Consider the following 21025-nt stretch of genomic DNA (forward strand, 5'->3'; position numbering starts at 1 on the left):
CTCGAACCCACGAACCGCGAGATCATGACCTAAGCGAAAGTCGGACGCTTAACGGACTAAGCCACCCAGGTGCCCCATCTATGAAGAATTTAAAATCATTTCTCATATGTTAATTTTAATAGGAGAGAAATAAAACTACTACCAAAATATAATATTAATAATATCACCTTATATTATTATGCATGTAGTATTGGTAATATGAATGAATATTTGTGTTGTTGCATAATAATAGTATAAAATNAGGCTCCAGGCTCTGAGCTGGCAGTCAGCACAGAGCCCGACGCGGGGCTCGAACCCACGAACCGCGAGATCATGACCTAAGCGAAAGTCGGACGCTTAACCGACTAAGCCACCCAGGTGCCCCTGATAATGTAATTTTAAATAAGAATGCCTAGATAATGTAATCAAAAATAATGCTCCTAAGAAAGCATAATTTTTTTTTCTGAAAGCTCAAGTTTTCCCATCATTAACTGAAAGATGGGGATTTACAGGGAATGATGTCAGAATATTTTAATTTGCCTTTACAGTAAGGGGCTGGTACTGTAGCAAATGTAAAGTTGTAATTTAGTCATATCATGTATTCTATTTTATTTTAAGAAAAGCTTTAATGTTTATTTATTTGTGAGTGAGAGACAGAGAGAGAAGGAACATAGAATCTGAAGCAGACTCTAGGCTCTGAGCTGTCAGCACAGAGCCTGATGCTGGGGCTCGAACTCATGAACTGTGAAATCATGACCTGAGCTGAAGTCGGACACATAACTGACTGAGTCACCCAGGTGCTCCATACATTATGCATTTTACAAGCAAAAAGGATGAATCATATGTGGTAGTCTTATAAATACTATCATCCATTATTACACCAGGTATGCCTCTCCCAAGAAACCAAAGGAAGATATTTATAATCAGTGGAGTAGTTGCTCCTTAAAGGCCTTGCTTGCAGATAGGAGCTGAAAATAGTAGATATGTTAAAGAATAGAACACAGACAACAGAAAATTCACCTGCAGCCCAAACAAATTAAAACAAATGAACAATACTTTGCACATAAATGCACATCTAGGTACTTGTTTAAAAGAATAATTTTCATATTGATTTGAGATGTAGTGTCCTATAGTAGAATGAACGGCAGGCCAGGAGTCAAGAATCCTAGATTACCCTAGGTTTCAATCATAACTATGTGTCCAGCTTTAAGAACATTATTATACTTCTTTGGTCTTAATTTACCTTATCTCTAAAGTAAGAGAGACTAGAGTGGGGGAGGCAAGATGGCGGAGAAGTAGGGAGCTCCGTACATTTCACTCGCCCCCATCTCTCAAACGGAGAAGGCCTGAAGCCATAGGAACCTTGACAGAATCCAGGAGTTTGGGAGGAAAAGGAGACAGAGTCCGCTGAGAAAACCTTATAGTGGCTACCTCAAGAAACAAGCCAAAGTACACATGGTAGAGAGTCCCAAATCCCACTACAAGTAGGAAAATAAAATAACCAAGGTCTCAACAAGAGAGACCAAGAGACACCATTCAAAGAACACTTTCTGAATGGACAGGCCCTGGACAGTCAAAGAGCCTTCGTTGGTACAGCAGCACTCACAGGTGCAAAGTGCATAACAAGCTTTTAAAACTAACAAGAGATAGAAAGCTAACCAAAATGATGAAACGGAAGAGCTCTCTTCCAAAGAAATTCCAGAAAGAATTGACAGCTAATGAACTGCTCAAAACAGATATAAGCAAAGTAACTGAACAAGAATTTAGAACAACAGTCACAAAATTAATCACTGGGCTTGAAAAAGGCATGGAAGACATCAGAGAAACTACTGCTACAAAGACTATGGAGCTTAAAAATAGTTGTGATGAATTAAAAAATGCTATAAATGGGATGCAAAATTAAATGGAGGCATCCAATGCACGGATTGAAGAGGCAGAAAGGAGAATAAGTGGCTTAGAAGACACAATTATAGAAAAAGAGGAAGCTGAGAAAAAGAGAGATAAACTGATACAGGAACATGAAAGGAGAGTTCGAGAGCTCAGCAATACAATCAAATGGAATAATATCCGTATCACAGGAATTCCAGAAGAGGAGAAGAGAGGGAAAGGTGCTGAAGGAGTCCTTGAACAAATTATAGCAGGGAACTTCCCCAATCTGGGGAAGGAAACAGACATTGAAATCTAAGAGGCACAGAGAACTCCCCTCAGATGTAACTTGAATCGATCTTCTGCACGACATATCATAGTGAAACTAGCTAAATATAAGGACAAAGAGAGAATTCTGAAAGCAGCTAGGGATAAAAGGGCCCTAACATACAAAGGGAAACCTATCAGAGTGGTGACAGACCTATCTACTGAAACCTGGCAGGCCAGAAAGGAATGGCAGGAGATCTTCAATATGATGAACAGAAGAAATATGCACCCAAGAATCCTCTATCCAGCAAGCCTGTCATTCAGAATAGAAGGAGAGATAAAAGTCTTTCCAAATAAACAAAAGTTGAAAGAATTTGTCACCACTAAACCAGCCCTACAAGAAATCTTGAGGGAGACTCTCTGAGGGAAATGTTGCAAGGAACACAAGATACCAGAGACACCACCACAAGTATAAATTCCACAAAGGACACGATGACTCTAAACCCATATTTTTCAATAGTAACACTGAATGTAAATGGACTAAATGCCCCAATCAAAAGACATAGGGTAGCAGAATGGATAAAAAAACAAAATCCATCTATTTGCTGTCTGCAAGAAACTCATTTTAGACTGGAGGACACCTTCAGATTGAAAGTGAGGGGATGGAGAAATATCTATCATGCTACTAGAAGTCAAAAGAAAGTTGGAGTAGCGATACTTATATCAGACAAACTGGGCTTTAAAGTAAAGACAGTAACAAGGGATGAAGAAGGGCATTATATAATAATTACAGGGTATATTCATCAGGAAGAGCTAACAATTATACATGTCTACGCACCAAATATGGGAGCACCTAAATATCTAAAACAATTAATCACAAACAGAAACACTCTTATGGATAAGAATGTGCTAATAGCAGGGGACTTTAATACTCGACTTACAGCAATGGATAGATCAACTAGACAGAAAATCAATAAAGACACAGTGGACTTGAGTGACACATTGGACCAGATGGATTTGACAGATATATTTAGAGCTCTACATCCTGAGGCCATGGAATTCACTTTCTTCTCAAGTGCGCATGGTACATTCTCCAAGATAGATCACATACTGGGACATAAAGCAGCTCTCAATAAATATAAAAGAATTGAGGTCATACTATGCACACTTTCAGATCACAATGCTATGAAACTCGAAATCAATCACAGGAAGAAGTCTGGAAAACCTCCAAAAACATGGAGGTTAAAGATCATCCTACTAAAGAATGAATGGGCCAATCAGGCAATCAGAGAAGAAATTTAAAAATATATGGAAACAAATGAAAATGAAAATACAACAATCCAAACACTATGGGATGCGGCAAAAGCAGTCCTAAGAGGAAAGTACATTGGACCCCAGGCCTATTTCAAGAAATTAGAAAAAGTGCAAGTGCAAAAATCTAACAGTGCACCTAAAGGAACTAGAGGGAGAGCAACAGGAGCACCCCAAGTCCAGTAGGAGAAGAGAAATAATAAAAATCAGGGCAGAAATAAACAATATAGAAACCAAAGAGACAGTCGAACAGATCCATGAAACCAAGAGTTGGTTTTTTGAAAAAATAAACAAAATTGACAAACCTCTAGCCAGGCTTCTCAAGAAGAAAAGAGAGAGCACCCAAATAGACAAAATCATGAATGAAAATGGACTTATTACAAGTAACCCCTCAGAAATACAAGCAATTATCAGGGAATACTATGAAAAATTATAGACAATGTACCTGGTCACTCAAGAGTTCTAATGGAGATGAATAGCGAGATTAATGTTATTTTCAGGACTGCTAACACAGCATCCATTCTGCAGCCCATGAATCAAGGAGTAATTTTGATTTTCAAGTCTTATTATTTAAGAAATACATTTCATAAGGCTATAGCTGCCATAGATAATGATTCCTCTGATGGATCTGGGCCAAGTAAATTGAAAACCTTCTGGAAAGGATTCATCATTCTTAATGCCATTAATAACATTTGTGATTCATGGGAAAAGGTAAAAGTATTAACATTAACAGGAGTTTGAAAAAAGTTGATTCCAAACCTCATGGATGACTTAGAGGGGTTTGAGACTTCACTGGATGAAGTAATTGCAAATGTGGTAGAAATAGCAGGAGAACTAGAATCAGAAGTAGAGTCTGAGATACCATATGTTTTCACTTATAAGTGAATCAGGAGAAACTTAAGAGAAGACCATGGGAGAGGAGAAGGGGAAAATTAGTTGGGGAGAGGGAGGGAGGCAAACCATGAGAGACTCTTGAATACTGAGAACAAACTGAGGGCTAATGGGGGTGGGGAATAGGGGAAGAAGGGGGATGGGCATGGAGGAGGGCACTTGTTGGGATGAGCACTGGGTGTTATATGGAAACCAACTTTACAGTAAACTATGAAAGAGAAAAAAAGAAGTAGAGACTGAAGATGGGACTGAATTGCTGTGATCTCAGGATAAAACTTTAACTGATGAGGAGTTGCTTCTTATGGATGAGCAAAGAAAGTGCTTTCTTGAGATAGAATCTAGTTCTGGTGAAGATGCTGTGAATATTGTTGAAATTACAACAAAGGGTTTAGAATGTTACATAAACTTAGTTGATAAATCAGTGCAACATTTAAGATGCTTGACTCCAGTTTTGAAAGAAATTCTACTGTAGGTAAACGGCTATCAAATAGCATCATATGCTACAGAAAAATTGTTCATGAAAGGAAGAGTTCATTGATGAAGCAAACTTCAATGTTGTCTTATTTTAAGAAGTTGCTACAGCCACCCTAACCTTCAGCAACCACCACCCTGATCAGTCAGCAGCCATCAACATCAAGATGAGACCCTCTACTAGCAAAAAGATTATGACTTGCTGAAAGGTCAGATGATAATTAGCGTTTTTCAGCAGTCTTTTTAAAATATTTTTTAACTTGAGAGAGAAAGAGAGAGAGAGCATGAGCAGGGGAGAGGGGGAGAAGGAGAAAGTGGGGGAGGAGGGGGGGAGAGAGAGAGAGAGAGAAAGAGAGAGAAAGAGAGAGAGAGAGAGGAAGAATCTTAAACAGGCTCCATGCAAAGCACAGAGCCCAACGTGGGGCTCAATCCCACAACCCTGGGATCATGATGTGAACAGTATCAAGACTTGGGCACTCAAAGGACTGAGACATCCAGGCGCCCCAGCAGTATTTTTAAATTAAGGTATGCACATTCCTCCAAAATGGATGAAATACCTAAACATGAGACAGGATATAATCAAAATCCTAGAGGAGAACACAGACAGCAACCTCTGTCATTGGCTGTAGCAACTTCTTACATGTCTCTAGAGGCAAGGGAAATAAAAAACATGAACTATTGGGACTTCATCAAGATAAAAAGTTTCTGCACAGCGAAGGAAATAATCAACAAAGCTAAAAGGCAACATATGGAATGGGAGAAGATATTTGCAAATGATAGATGATGAAGGGTAATTATCCAAAATTTATAAAGAACTTATCAAACTCAACACCCAAAAAACAAATAATCCAGTTCAGAAATGGGAAAAAGATATGAATAGACAGTTTTCCAAAGAAGACATACCAATGACTAACAGACACATGAAGAGATGCTCAACAGCACTTATCATCAGGGAAATAACAAATCAAAACCACGATGAGATACCACCTCATGCCTGTCAGAGTGGTTAAAATTAACAACACAGGAAACAACAGATGTCAGCAAGGATGTGGAGAAAGGGGAACTATTGGTTCCACTATTGGTGGGAATGCAAACTGATGCAGCCACTCTGGACAACAGTATGGAGGTTCCTCAAAAAGTTAAAAATAGGGGGTGCCTGGTGGCTCAGTTGGTTAAGCATCCAACTCTTGATTCAGTTCAGGTCATGATCTCATGGTTTGTGGGTTCAAGCCCTGTGCTGAGAGTGCAGAGCCTGCTTGGGATCTTCTCTCTTCTCTCTCTGTCCTTCCCCTGCTCATGCTTTCTCACTCTCTCAAAATAAATAAATAAATTTAGAAAAAATTCAAAAATAGAACTACCCTACAATCCACTACTAGGTATTTACCCAAAGGATATAAATATACTGATCTGAAGGAGCACATCTGCCCTGATGTTTATAGTAGCATTATCAACAATTGCTAAATTGTGTAAAGGGCCCAAACATCCGTCAACTGATGAATGGATAAAGAAGACGAGGTACACACACACACACACACACACACACACACACACACACACAGAGGAACATTACTCAGCCATCAAAAATAACGAAATCTTATTTGCAATGATGCGGATAGAGCTGCAGTGTACTACGCTAAGTGAAATAAGTAAGTCAGAAAAAGACAAATACCATATAATTTCATTCATATGTGGAATTTAAAAAACAAAACTGATGAACATAGAAGAGGGTGAAAAGAGAGAGGGAGGCAAACCATAAGAGACTCTTAATTACAGATAAGAAATTGAGGGTTTCTTGAGGGGAGGTGGGTGGGGGGATGGGCTAGATGGTTGATGGATATTAAGGAGGGCATTAATTAATTGGGCATGAATTAATTAATCCCAACCATATTGTTGGGATGAGCACTGAATGTTACATGTAAGTGATGAATCCATCACTAAACTGTTCTCTTGAAACCAATATTACACTATATGTTAACTAACTAAATGTAAATGTAGTTACATTTTACTAACTAAAATGTAAATAAAAACTTACATGTATAAAATGTAAATAAAAACTAAATGTAAATGTAGTTACATTTTACTAACTAAAATGTAAATAAAAACTTAAAAATGTATGTACATTCTTTTTTAGACATGCTATTGCACATTTAATAGAGTTCATATAGCATAAATAATTTTTATATACAGTGGAAAATTGAACAACTCATTTTACTTGCTTCCTTTATTATAGTATTCACTTTATTTTGTGGTGGTCTGGAACATCTGCTATATCTCTGAGGTATGTCTGCACTTTGGCATCAAATGGAGAATGGATTGGAAGGATGCTAGCTGGGTTAGGTGAATCAATTTACAATAACCTGGGAAGTTAATAATAAATACCCTAATCTAAACTGATAGTAGTGGGGATGGAGAACAAGACATGGATTCCAGAGGATGTAGAAGAAACATGTGGGGGTAAAGAAAATAAGTTTAGTATTGGTCATATTAAATTTATGAGCAGCAGGTATTCATTTGGTATACGAGTCTGGAGCTCAGGCAAGGTCTGGGAAGTGATCTAGATCAAGAAATCATATAATACGTGACACTCATGGGATTATCCTAAGTAAATGTGTAAGATCTAAAAAGGGCCAAAGACTAAAATTCCAGAGAACGTTTATATTTAAGGAATTGAAAAGGGAAGGCAGGCCTGTAAGAGCCAATAAAGGAGACAAGTACTACATTATTTACCTGTCTCTCTCCTGAACTACAGTAAGATCCATGGGGCAGGAGTTTTGTTTTATTCATCTTTATATATCCAGAACCTGACATAGTACCTGACATTTAGCAGAGGTTTAGTAAATATATGTTGAAAAAACTGAGTATGTTTCTGTATACGGTATTGTCGTTTAAACACCTAACTAAAGTGCCTAGGGGGTTTAATTATAATACTCTTTTGGAATAAAACCGGAGTTTAATCCAACTCAAAGGTTGAACACAAACCTCACTATTATTTTTTATCATCATGGCTGGAAACACTTGACAAGGAAGTTAACTATCCATAACGAGTTTGTTTCCTTGTGAGTGACAACTGATTTAATGAACAAATGAAGGGGAAACAAGTACATGAAGGGAAAAGAGAATCCATGCAACAGCATTTTTTTTTTCTTAAAAGATAAATAAAAATGGCCATTTTCAGTTCTGTTTTTTCCTTAGAATGACTGGAATTTGTTTAAATATAACTAGGTATATACAGTGAGATTATCCTAAGGACTGATGCTAAGGGAAACTCTACTAAAATTATAACAAGCTAGTGACAGTTAACTTATTTTTATAATAGGTAAAGTATTATTTAAACTTTTTTCCAGCTTAAGTTTATATTTATATTTTCTGAAAATGTCTTGATGTTGATATGAAAATATCTGAATATTTTGCTTTTAATAATATAAAGAAACCTATTTCACTAAAACTGATTTCTGAAATCATATAGTTAATTGCTAATTTTGCACTCTGAACAGTTTTTAAGTCTTTATTTCCTTTAATGAGGAGTAAAACAGAAATGAGAGAAAAGGTCTCAGCCTAATGAAATACACATATCTAAAAGAATGTAAGTCAAAGATATATAACTATATAAAAACAACTTTTGTCTAAGTAGGGTCAAGGATCAAATAGTCAGAATTGGGCACTTAATATTTCACTAGTTTTAAGCCTTTTTTCTCAAGTTTTTATTTAAATTCTAGTTAGCTAACATATATGGTAAAATTGGTTTCAGGCATGGAATTTAGTGATTCATCACTTACATATAATACCCAACACTCATCACAAGTGTCCTCCTTAATATCCATCACCCATCTAGCCCATCCCCTCATCCACCTCTTTCCATCAACCCTTAGTTTGTTCTCAATAGTTAAGAGTCTCTTATGGTTTGGCTCCTTCTCTCTCTCTCTCTCTTTTTTCCTTCCCCTATGTTCATCTGTTTTGTTTCTTATCTGGCTGGCTCAGTTGAAAGAGCATGCGATTCTTGATCTTATGGGATCATAAGTTTGAGCCCATGTGTGGTGTAGAGATTACTGGGAAAAAAAATCTGACCTTTGTAAAAAAAAGTTTTATTTAAGTAATGTCTATACCCCACATGGGGTTTGAACTCATGACCCTGTGATCAAGAGTCACATGCTCTCCCAGCTGAGCCAGGTGCTCCATAGACCTTTGAATTTTAACAGAATTTGTTATGTTTTCTATCATTATTTTTTATATTTTAATACTGAAATAAGAGCACTAACATGTAGTAAAAAGGAAACTTTAAGTCTTGAGCTTTAATCCTATTCCTTTTCTGCTGGGCTGAGTCTGAGTTTCCTTGCAGAAAAATTATGGTGTTTATATAGATGATCTCTAATGTTCATTGAAGTCTGAATATTTTAGGATCCATGAATGAAGTCCTTTATTTGTAAAATCAATCCTTTTGTATTTATCTGCATAACAAAAACAATTAAGAAACTGTATTTTATTCGAATTGCACTAAAACTTCTATGCTGAATATTTAGAAAGGGAAATGGTTGATTAAAAATTGAAAACATCGGGGAATACTACCTTTTCATTGTCTTTTCGCAGGCTGGTATCTATGTGCTATTAAACTAAGAGCTTATATGCTCTCATTGAAAATGAGAAGATGGATGAAGCAGAAAAACTGAGGTCAGACTGGTTGTTCAGTGATGCATGAATAAATTAATATAGTTTTTATATTTTACATTTAAAAAGATGTTTTCCACAAAAGAAAACATGGTTAGGAGATATATATTTTTTAAATGTTTTATTTATTTCTAGGAGAGAGAGAGAGAGACAGCGTGAGCAGGGGAGGGTCAGAGAGAGAGGGAGGCACAGACTGAAACAGTCTCCAGGCTCTGAGCTGGCAGTCAGCACAGAGCCCGACGCGGGGCTCGAACCCACGAACCATGAGATCATGACCTAAGCATAAGTCAGACACTTAACCGACTAAGCCACCCAGGCACCCCAGGAGATACATTTATTATCTCTCATTTCTGACAAAAGGACATTAGGCAGACTCACAGTTAACTATTTTCCTCAGTTAGTGCTGATAACCCTTTCTTTAATTTAGAGTATTGGTATTTTGACAGAGGGGGTAAACATAGTTGATTGTTTTCCTTCTTTTTTAATGAAAACGAAGTTTTATGGGTGCTTTGCTCTGTATACCATGAAGATTGATCTTAGAGTTGAGTAGAAATAAGAAGCAAAAAAGCAAAAACAATGATGATAGTAATTGTGATAATTGTTAATAACTTTCTCTTTCAGAAAAACCATGTATTAATATTATATGAATCTTGGAAAAAATGAAGAGAAAAGGCAATGGGCAAATGTAACAGTACCTCGGTAGTTGATGATTTCTGTCCCAAGCACCGGAGTCATCTCCAGGACTGTGATGAAAGCTTTGTCCATAGACGTTAGAGGAAAAGGAGACATGCGGTGTCTTCTAGCCACCTTGGTGATATCGACAGCACTGTGACCTAAACAGGAAGATAATTAACTAAGACTATGATGCTGAAATACTGATTAAAAAGTGAAAATGTTTTATAAGAATCATCCATTCTCATTTTCATATGTCTGTAAATGAAGATTATAAGGTAAGAAATTTTCTCCTGCTTCCAAAATATAGCCTGCTTTGGTGGAGCATTAAATCAAATCAGCAATGTTACATTATTTGTCACAACTTGGTGAAGTTTAATGATCTTACTGCATAATCCTTTTCAGTGCTTACTATGCATTGTGGCACTGTTCTAATTAATCTTCACAATAATCTTATGGGGGAGGCATTATTATTATCTTTCTTTACAGATGAGGAAAAAGAGGTTTACATATCTTGGACTAAATCCCAGACCTAGTAACAGCAGAGCCAGAATTCAAACCTGGGTAGTCTGGGTACAGAGTATATGTCCTTAACCACATACCAAATATTGAATGCTTACTGAGCTAATTAGTAAAATGAAATACTCAAACTTGAACTTATTTAGGGTTTCATAGGAAATTTTCTATTTTCAGAAAAGTCACAGGAGATTATTATTTGACTACTCACTCCTTATTCACGTCCCTTCATGGCATTAATATCACCCATACTTTAAACTCCTAATTTATATCTCTAATACTAACTTCTACCTTCAATTCTAGATTTATGTCATCCAAACAGCTGGTGGAGAAGAATGTAAGTCATCCAACATGCACTTGGTTGTGTAACAGGCAATTCAAAGCTAACATGTCCAAAATCGAACTCTTGATTCCCCACCCTTCTATCTTATCCTTACAATGTCTTATTCTCTTGCTGTTTCATCTGAGAAAATAGCAACTCCATTCTTTCAGTTAGTAATTCAAAACTTTGGAGACATCTTTGATTCCTCCTTTTTTGTCAGAACCATATCTAAACTAACTTTGAAATATATATAGAATCTGACCATTACTTACCATCTCCACAATTACTACAATAGTTGAAACCATCACTTATTTCCTGGAAAACTGAATAGCCCCCTAACTGGTCCCCCTGCTTCTATCCTTGTTCCACTATAATATATTCTCCACACAGTAGTTATAGTGATCCTTTTACATTTTAAATTGGACAGTGCTAACCGGTGCTCAGAACTCTCCAATGACTTTCCATTTCACTCAAAATAAAATCTTTGCTATGGCCCATGGAGCCCAACATATTATGGCCCCACTGTCCTCATCTCCTGTCATTTCCTCCCTTGATCATTGTGCTGTAGCCGTATTGATTCCTTGCTTGTCCTTGAGCATGTAAAACACATCTCTCCTCAGAGCTTTTGTACTTGCTGCTTTGTCTCCTTGGACATTCTTCCCCAGATATTATGGCTCCATCCATCCCTTGTTTACTTCAGGTCATCAGGGAGGCTTTTGTGAAATGCCCTATATAGAATATTACCTACCATCACTTTCTATTTTTTTTCTTAGCCCACTTTACTTTTCTTCATGTGTGGATATTCATATCCACATACCTATAATTTATATAATAATACATTTATATTTATTTGTTTATAGCCTTCTTCTATGTAGAAAGTAAGCTCTATTGTCTTTTTGCTAACTGTTATTATCTCCAATATCTAGAACAGTATTTGGCACATACTCAACAATAAAAATAAATATTTGTTAAATCAGTCAATAATTTAATGACAAAAAGGGACTTCTTAGATCATCACTATATCTTCATGCATTAAGTAGCTTGGCCTTTCTTTAGAACCCTAATGGTATATAGCCCAGAGGGTAAACAGAAAAGGAGTCACTGCAAACAGAGTTGCTTGGCTATCCTGTCTGCTATCCACAACTCCATTCATCCTTAGCCACGCTGCAGCTGAGAGTGACCATATGACATAATTCTGGCCCATAAGATGTTGAAAGAAGTCCCTGGGGGCAGGCTTCCTATGGTGAATAAAAAGATAGAGAGATAAAGCTTTAAGAGGAGGCAGTTTTGCCCTTCTTTCTACATGGAACATGACCAGATACTGGGTCATGCCATAGCCATTTTTTAACCAGGAGGATGGAAATGCACACAGTAAAAAGGGAAACCTAAGAAGAAAAAGGAGCCTGTATCTCTGATTACAATATTGAGCTGCTGTATAAGTCCTGGACTATCTGCCTCCAGGCTTTTGATATTCAAGACAAATAAGCTTCTATTTCTTTAATCCACTTTGTAATGACTGTATATATTCCTTAGTAGTCTGTAAGTTCCTACTCATTGTAATTTATTAAGTTTTATACTTCTACCCCAACCCCAGAAGCTGCTTCAAACATATTCACTGAATTAACTTGAAGGTACTGCCTCATAGAATTTCCATTCTAAGATGAATGATATTGTATAAGTACTCAAAGCAAAAGACCTATAAAGATGCTTATACTTACGATTCATATTTCTCCCCCATGGGCAATCATAAAATTACAAAATTTTCAAAGCTTGAAAGACCTTAGAGATTTAGTGCTAAATATGAATAACACTTTCTACTTAAAATTTAAGTAGGTGAATACTTATAAAGGATAATGTATGATATGATTTATCATTTACTTACAATAGAAACATAAATTTATTACTCGCTTTCACTGAAGTCCCAACTTTGTCATTATATATCATAAAAGCATACTGTTACAACCAGTGTAATTGGAGACAATAATAGAGCTAGATGTTTCTGTTTTTATTCAGGTTTATAGGTCTCAGGTCTGATATTTTCTAAAACATATTTTATTTTCTTTATGGTGCAAATTGTGTATAGCCTTATAAAAGTTGTCATTTAAAAATTTTTAGTTTCTGAGAAGGAAACTGTACTTTTTTTGTTTTATTATTTATTTATTTATTTATGTTTTTTACAAATAGTTTATTGTCAAATTAGTTTCCACATAAGGAAACTGTACTTTTTAACTGTACAGTTTATTTGCTGAATATGCTTTGTAATAGATAATTTCTTATTAGAAGGCTAACTTAGTTATCACTGATACACACATCCATTCAACAAATATTTATTGAATACATTTTATGAGCCGGGTATGTTAGGGAATTGGGATATACAGAGTGAGATATACTCTGACATGAGGAACATTAGAGCTCAGCAGAAATGAAAGATGGTAAACAAACAAACAAACAAAAAGAGCAGGAAGGTAGGAAACAACTCTAACTATAGAGATTGGTAGTTCTCTGTCTCTTTCTCTAATGGAAAATTGTAGTGCAGATATCTTATTAGCATAGAAAAATCTTTCCCACAATCTTTAAAATAATTTTGCATCTTATTTGTGTATTTTTTAAGGGTACCTACCACTCTCCACCTTATGTTATAGGCATTTAAACATTTGTCTTAGCTACATTAGTCAACTGTAAACTCCTTGAAGGTACATTCTATATTTTACTAAATTTTTGGTTTGTTTCATTTTTTTTAAAGAAATACAGTTAGAACTATTTTCTGATGTTGACGGCAGTGACTTACAAGAAACTTCAAAGTGAAAGCTTTAGAAAACTTAAGAACAGTTATCTCTGACTTCTCTTATTTTGCAGGTTACAGTCCCAAAGCACTTCTATTTGTCCTGGGCCATGAAAGAACTAAATAAGAGAGGAAAGAGAATCAAGAATTGCTTTCCTCCACACTCTAATCATCTTCTTGATTCTGAGTCCAGCATAGAAATCTGATCGAAGAAAAAAAAGTATGTGCTTTTAGCTCTTGAAGGCCAGATGGGTTATATAGTCTGGTAGCCAAATTTCATTGAAATTTCATTGAATGGTCCATAAAATCCAGTTTGGCAGAAGTAGGAAAGGGAGGAAAGAATAATTTTTTTTTTTAAACAAAGAAGGTTATAATAAAAGGCAGTTTGAATTTTGGATAAAGAAAATATTCAAAAATTGAGAGAAAATTTGGATAGACGCTTTCCTATAAAACAAAAATGAAATATTTCATAGCCACAAATATATTCTGATAGCTACATTCCAAATAAATACCAATGGTCACAAAGAGAATCTGTGAGGGCATTAGCTCCATTCAACTCATATACACTACAAAACTAACTATAGGACACTGCAAAAATATGTGTCCTATAGAGAAGATTGCAGTGTTCAAGAGAATATTTATTTAACTTGTAAATAAATAGGGTTATCACTGATAATTGGTAGGCAACATAGCTATTTTGACAAAAATAAACTACTAAGTGCTGTAGGATATGGGATCTTTATATGGGAGTGGGGCAAGGGTAGGGAAAGAAGTCTAGACATCCGCTCCACTAGTAGCTGTCTGAACTGAGCAAAGAATAACAGGTTGAATTATTATAACATCTAAATTGATAGCATTTTCTGCAATGGGTTTAATTTTCACATAGATTTACAGGATTAAAGCAATCCTAAATTAGGCACAAATTGATAACCTTGAGGTTTCTCTTATAAACCTAGGTTTCTAGAAGTGAAACTTAACTCATCTCTTTTATATTTTCTGATGCATTAAGTCCATTCATGGGGTTGACTACATGTGAGCTTGGAATCTTTGCAAGTAAAGTACTTAAAATGTTACTGAGATTTCCTATCTTCCATTCAGTGGTTATAATCACTAAAAAGACTACATAAGTAGACAGTGTAAAGACAATATGGGTTCATTCAGAATTGCCATTATCAAAGATATGTTTATTTTTTATTTTTTTTAATGTTTTATTTATTTCTAGGAGAGAGAGAGAGACAGCGTGAGCAGGGGAGGGTCAGAGAGAGAGGGAGGCACAGACTGAAACAGGCTCCAGGCTCTGAGCTGGCAGTCAGCACAGAGCCCGACGTGGGGCTCGAACCCACGAACCGTGAGATCATGACCTAAGCGAGAGTCGGACGCTTAACTGACTAAGCCACCCAGGCACCCCAAAGATATGTTTAAATACTAACTGCAATGTCTATGATGTATGAGGACTTCAAAAGGCAAATGGACACAGAAAGTACAAATGGATTCCTTTCCACTAAGTGAAGTAACTAAGAATCTTTGTCATGTAGCAGTAACCTTTTTCTTATGGCATGGCCATCTTAAAATGAAGCTGTTTATACCAATTAAATTATTTTCCCACTTCAAATACACTCTTTTTAATCTGACAATTCTTAATATACAATGTTTCATTCTGGTTTGAAAATACATTTTTTAAATTAGAAGTAAATGATGAAAAGATGCTTTCAAATGATAAAATAGAACATAACAAAAACAAGATATTTATGCATGTTCTTCTTGATTAAATCAAAATCATCAAGAGGAAACTTTATCCCTCAAGGCAAAAATAAAAGAGTTCCCCAAATTGTCTAAAGTATAAATCATTATTCATTCTTTGGATATACAGATCATCTCAAGGAAGAGACTTGTTCTGCCCTATTAATAACACTGTCTTTATTTATTAGTATTTGCAGCTTATGGAACATGTCAAAAGGTTCTTGCAGTCAACTTGAAGAGCCTCTCTTTGGCCAAATCTGGGACAATTTAAGGATCAAAATAGATTAGGATAGTAACAGATTATATAACCCATTTAGTAAAATAAAAATAAGAATCTTTGAATATACACTAATGTAAGTAAAGAAATAATTAAATAAAATTCTTCCTTACAACAGAATGTCAACTGATAAATGAAGAAATGTTGGAATTAGAAAATCACTGCTTGACAACTATCCAAGCAAGAACTGGTTCAGGCTACAATCATCATCAATGGATAGTAAAACTAGAAGGTAAAAATCTGAAGAAAAACAATGAATTTATACAGTTTCACTATATAGCACCACAAGGTTCCTACTAACTACAAAGCAAAATAGTAGTTATATAGTGGAAAAATCTGGCAGACAGCATCTTAACCAAGTGATCAAAGTTAACAGTACCAGTAATGGAACAAAATGGTATCATGAACTTCTTGATGTGGTGCATGGAGAAGGGCACAACATCCCATATGAGCCATTTCTAACAAAAATGCATGACCTGAATCAGACCATCAGGAAACATCCAAAAGTCTAACTTTGAGGAACATTCTATAAAATAACTGACCTATACTCTTGAAAAATGTTAAGGTCATGAAAGAAAGAAAAAAAAAAAAGAGGACTTGGGGAATTGCTCCAGATAAAGGAGCCTAAAGGCACACAATAGCTAAAAGTAATGCATAATTCTGGATTAGATCCCAGATCAGAAGAAGAAAATGTTTTTTTTCCTTTTTCTATCAAGAACATTATTAGAAAAATTTGCAAAATGTAATTTGAATAAGATTACATAATAGTATTGTGGCAAGGTTCATTTCCTGATTTTGATATTTGCACTGTGGTTATATAAGAGACTATTTTTTTTCTTTTTTTCTTTCTTTTCTCCTTTTTTTTTTTAATTTATAAAGGAAATATATGTTTGAAGTATTAGAAATAAAGAGGCAACATGTCTGTAATTTACTCATAAGCAGTTCCAGAAAATATATGCATTAATATATAGAGAAATGGGAGCACCAGGGTGGCTCAGTCGGTTAAGCATCTGACATCGTCTCAGGTCATGATCTCGTGGCTCGTTGGTTCAAGCCCTGCATCGGGCTCTGTGCTGACAGCTCAGAGCCTGGAGCCTGCTTCAGATTCTGTGTCTCCCTCTCTCTCTGACCTTCCCCTGCTCACACTGTCTGTCTCTATCTCTCTCAGAAATAAATAAAACATTAAAAAGAATTTTAAAAAGATATATAGAGAAATGATAAAGCAAATGTGGCAAAATGTTAACATTGGGAGACTTTGGGTGAAAGATATACAAGAATTCTCTGTACTATTTTGGCAACTTTTCTTAAGTTTGAAATTATTTCAAAATAAAAAAAATAAAAAACTTTTTCAATAGTCTCTTCTTTGTGAAGCAACACACAACCATTCCATTTTTTTTTTTCCCTGCACTGAGGCACTGTTAAATGCTCTTAAGATTTTTATTACCTACTATATTAACTACATATCTTATAGTAATTATACTTATTTATATGCATGTCTATTTTCTTAACTAGATTTTCAGATCTTTGAGAAAGTAAAATGTGTCTTAATGTCAACATCCAAGGTTGCTGTACACACAGTGGTCACATAGAACATTTTTGTTGAAGGAGTTCCTAAAGGCCCGATTTTAATCACTAGAATATACAGCTTGACAAAGAAGATGGGCTGAGAGATAAAGACTACATATAAATTCAAACATTATTCTGGTCAGTAATTTCAGTATTCTAGAATTGTCCATTTTAAAAAATGATTGCAGGGGCACCTGGGTGGCTTAGTTAAGTGTCTGACTTTTGGTTTTATCTTAGGTCATGATCTCACAGTTTTGTGGGTTTAAGCCCCATGTCAGGCTCTGTGCTGGGAGTGCGGAGCTTGCTTGGGAAACTCTCTCCATCTCTCTCTGTCTCACCCTCATTTGGGCTGTCTCTCTCTCAAATAAATAAATAAATTTAAAAAGTGGTTGCAAACATTAAATTTTTTTTTTAAGTCTGAGAAAGAGAGAGAGAGGGAGGGAAGAAGGGATGGAGGGAGGGAGAGGGAGACAGAAACAGAGACAAGAGAATCCTAAGCAGGCTCCTCGAACTAAGTGTAGAGGAGACCCACATGGGGCTTGATCTCATGAATATGAGATCATGACCTGAGTCAAAATCAAGAGTTCAACGCTTAACCAATGGAGCCACCCATGCCCCCACAAACATGTTTTTAATGATAAACTGAAACTAGGTTTTCCCTCTCTTTACCTTTTTGTTTAAAAGTGGTAAAAGACTCAATGCTATAGGGAAATGAAAAAGAATAAAAAAAATATTTTACTTGTGATCAAGTAGTCACAGAAAAGGAAAATTAGCTTTGTTCAAATGCATGACCTACCTTATTTTTAGATAATAACCTAGGTTATTTTTAGATCAGGAAGTTTGTCTATAGAAAAAGTATAAGGCCAAAAGGAGGAAAAACAACTTATTTCCCATCATCAGGTATAAACTGTCTTCATGGCTGTCTTCCTTTGGCTTTTCTTTTCAATTTGTCACATACAAATAAGTTAAATATATATTAAGAGTAAATAGATAAACTTAGCTGAGTATACTGGGTAAAAAAGAGATAAAATGAAAATAATGGCATTAGAAGATATAATGATAAAATAGATTAGCTAAAGCAACAAGAAAAAAGGATAAAATCATTAAAAACAAAACTGTAAGTAGGAGTCAAGTGCTAACACACCCAACAAAGGCAAGCAAAGTCTTTTGAGTTGAGGTGGCTGCAGATGATCATCAGGAATTTTTTCATGACTGTCTCTATGCACCTGGACTTCACTGTACTGTTCCTAAGGAATGAAGGCTCTTGAAGAAGGACTCAAATCATGATCCTTAGGTTCTTGGCTTTACTAGCAGCACTGGTGCTGTATATACATTAAAAATTGTAGGTACTGATTATAGCTACTATGAGAAAAGACCAGCTTTCAGACACAATTTTCCCCTTTCCTAAACCCCTCTTTCATCATCTTTCTCTTCTTTGTTACACTATTGGTAATTACCCTCTGCTTTGCCATCATTCTGGTGCAGGAATACAAACCTCAGAGTTTGTATATTATTTGGTTTGAAATCCCTTGGTTCATTCTTGTCCTGCCGTTTGATTTCTAGCTTTGTGCCCTTTTGGGTCTCTGAACTCCAGTTTGCTTTGTTAGGCTGCTAGGATCCCTTTTCTAAACCTAAATGGCCAAAAAGCTGAGAATTCTCTTATCCCCAGAGAAAGAGGTTGTCAGGATATAATTTAGAATATAAACATATGTATGTATGTGTGTGTGCATATATATGTGTATGTATGTATATATATAAACTTAAATATATATTTGTTAGTTTCTATTTAGGATGTTTGCATAAATGTCACTAGTATTAAAATGCAAAATTAGGGGTGCCTGGGTCGCTCAGTTGGTTAAGCATCTGATTTCGACTCAGGTCATTGATCTCATGGTCATGGTTTGGGAGTTCCAGCCCTGCATCCTGCTCTCTGCTGTCAGGGCAGAGCCTGCTTTGGGTCTTCTGTCTCCCTCTCTCTCTGCCCTTCCCCTGCTTGTGTTCTCTCTCCCTTCTTCTCAAAAATAAACAAACATTAAAAAATGCAAAATTAGAATTCTGTTTTCTTCAGTAGGTCCTTGTTCTAAACATTCTTTAGACATTGGTAGAGAATACGTAATTTTTCTTTAGAAATCATAAGCTATTATATCTCCAAAAGTGGAGTCTAACAAGTATCTTTTAATGCCTTTTCTAAGCATTAACTAATGAGTCTCTATAATGCCCTGAGAAAAAGAACCAAGAATGGTTTAGAGTCATTTGTGTAGTTAGAGGAGTTTTACCAGTTCATAAAAGCTGCATTTCCCTTAGTGAATCTTCACTACATGGTGGTGTTTCTCATATTATTAGGTATAAGCACATAAGGCTTCAACTTCCAAAATACCTATCCTATTTGTTAATTTCAGTGGCAGACTAATAAAAAAAGTAAATTTTAGCTAATGTCTTTTGTAAGAAGTAGACATTACTCAGTCTGATCATTAGGCATGTGGTAGATGCCAATTTGTATAGATGAGAAAGAAAAGCTTAGAATAGGTGATCACAGAGGCAAATATGAAGACTGAGTCAGTGTAACTGGTGAAAATAGAAATAGTTTTTAAGGTATTTTGTACATAAGCAGAAACTATATAGCTTATTCTAAATGTATTGGGCACTTGATATTATCCTCATCTTTCCTTGGCCTAAAAAAGGAGTTAATTTACAACTAATTCTGCTGATACAAGGGCTATAATTTTTTAAAAAAGTATAAATCACAGTATGGCTATAACTGTAGAATTAAAATACAATCCAATGTTTATACTGGAATAAAATAAAATAATGTTAGTAGTAGTTAGTTATCTTTAGTAGGATAAGACTGATTTTTCTTCATACTTTTCTGTATTATTCTGATTCTTGACAATAATCCTATATCACTTAAAATATTGAATAAATGCTTTTAAATTTAAAATAATTATTTTTATAGCCAACCCGAGCCAATATCTTCCAGTCATGGTCCAAATTCTGGGTTCCTAGGAAAATTCTCAACAGCATTTAATTGTGTTTTAACCATCAAAAAAGCTTCCTACGTATATACCTGAAACTAATATAACACTGTATGTTAACTATACTGGAATTAAAATAAAAACTTAAAAAAATAAAGCTTCCTACTGCCTTAGGGATATAGTTCAGATGACCCAGAATACTACTAGACCTTTCGTGATCTGTCCTTTCTCTTCAACTTCATCCCTCTTTGCTCTTTCATATACCCTTATTAGCTATAGCAAACTTAATAATTTCTAGTACACAGCATGATTTTCTTTTGACACATATGTGTCTCCTGCTCTTCTCCTTCCAGTCCAACTAACAAGCATGTGCTTATTTTTTTAAGACTATGAAGATAAAGTATGGGTCATATCAATATAAAATCTTGTAATTCATATATTGCCCAAGTTAGAAACTGGGGTCATTCTTGACTTCCTTACCTTCCACATGTAGTTCCCAATCCTGTCAATTGTGATTCCTTAGTGTTTCAAAAAATCCTGTATTATTTTTTCTATTTCTATCGCTCCAGCTTTAATTCAAGCTCTCATCAGATTCCTGCTTCCGATCTCACCCGGAATCAATCCATTCTTCACATAGTGGTAAATGTTCTTTCAAAATTTCAAATTCAATCTTGTTATTCCATGTTAAATTCCTTTATTGACCTTTACAATAAAGTCCATTAAAGTCCCAT

The 21025-nt window shown here is 35.4% G+C and overlaps 1 protein-coding gene across 1 annotated transcript in view; it reads right to left on the reverse strand.

Moving 5' to 3' along the window:
- The window catches only part of GPHN (gephyrin), a gene marked incomplete at its 5' end in the record, with an annotated part of 348385 nt that overhangs the window by 102551 nt on the left and 224809 nt on the right, over positions 1-21025 (reverse strand). The window contains one exon of the mRNA XM_039240741.1: positions 10143-10280. Coding sequence (XP_039096672.1) covers positions 10143-10280 — 138 coding nt within the window. The remainder of the gene's footprint in view (positions 1-10142; positions 10281-21025) is intronic.

This window comes from Hyaena hyaena, unplaced genomic scaffold (genome assembly GCF_003009895.1).
Source record: "Hyaena hyaena isolate Hyena2069 unplaced genomic scaffold, ASM300989v1 scaffold_179, whole genome shotgun sequence".
In the NCBI taxonomy this organism is placed as follows: Eukaryota; Metazoa; Chordata; class Mammalia; order Carnivora; family Hyaenidae; genus Hyaena; species Hyaena hyaena.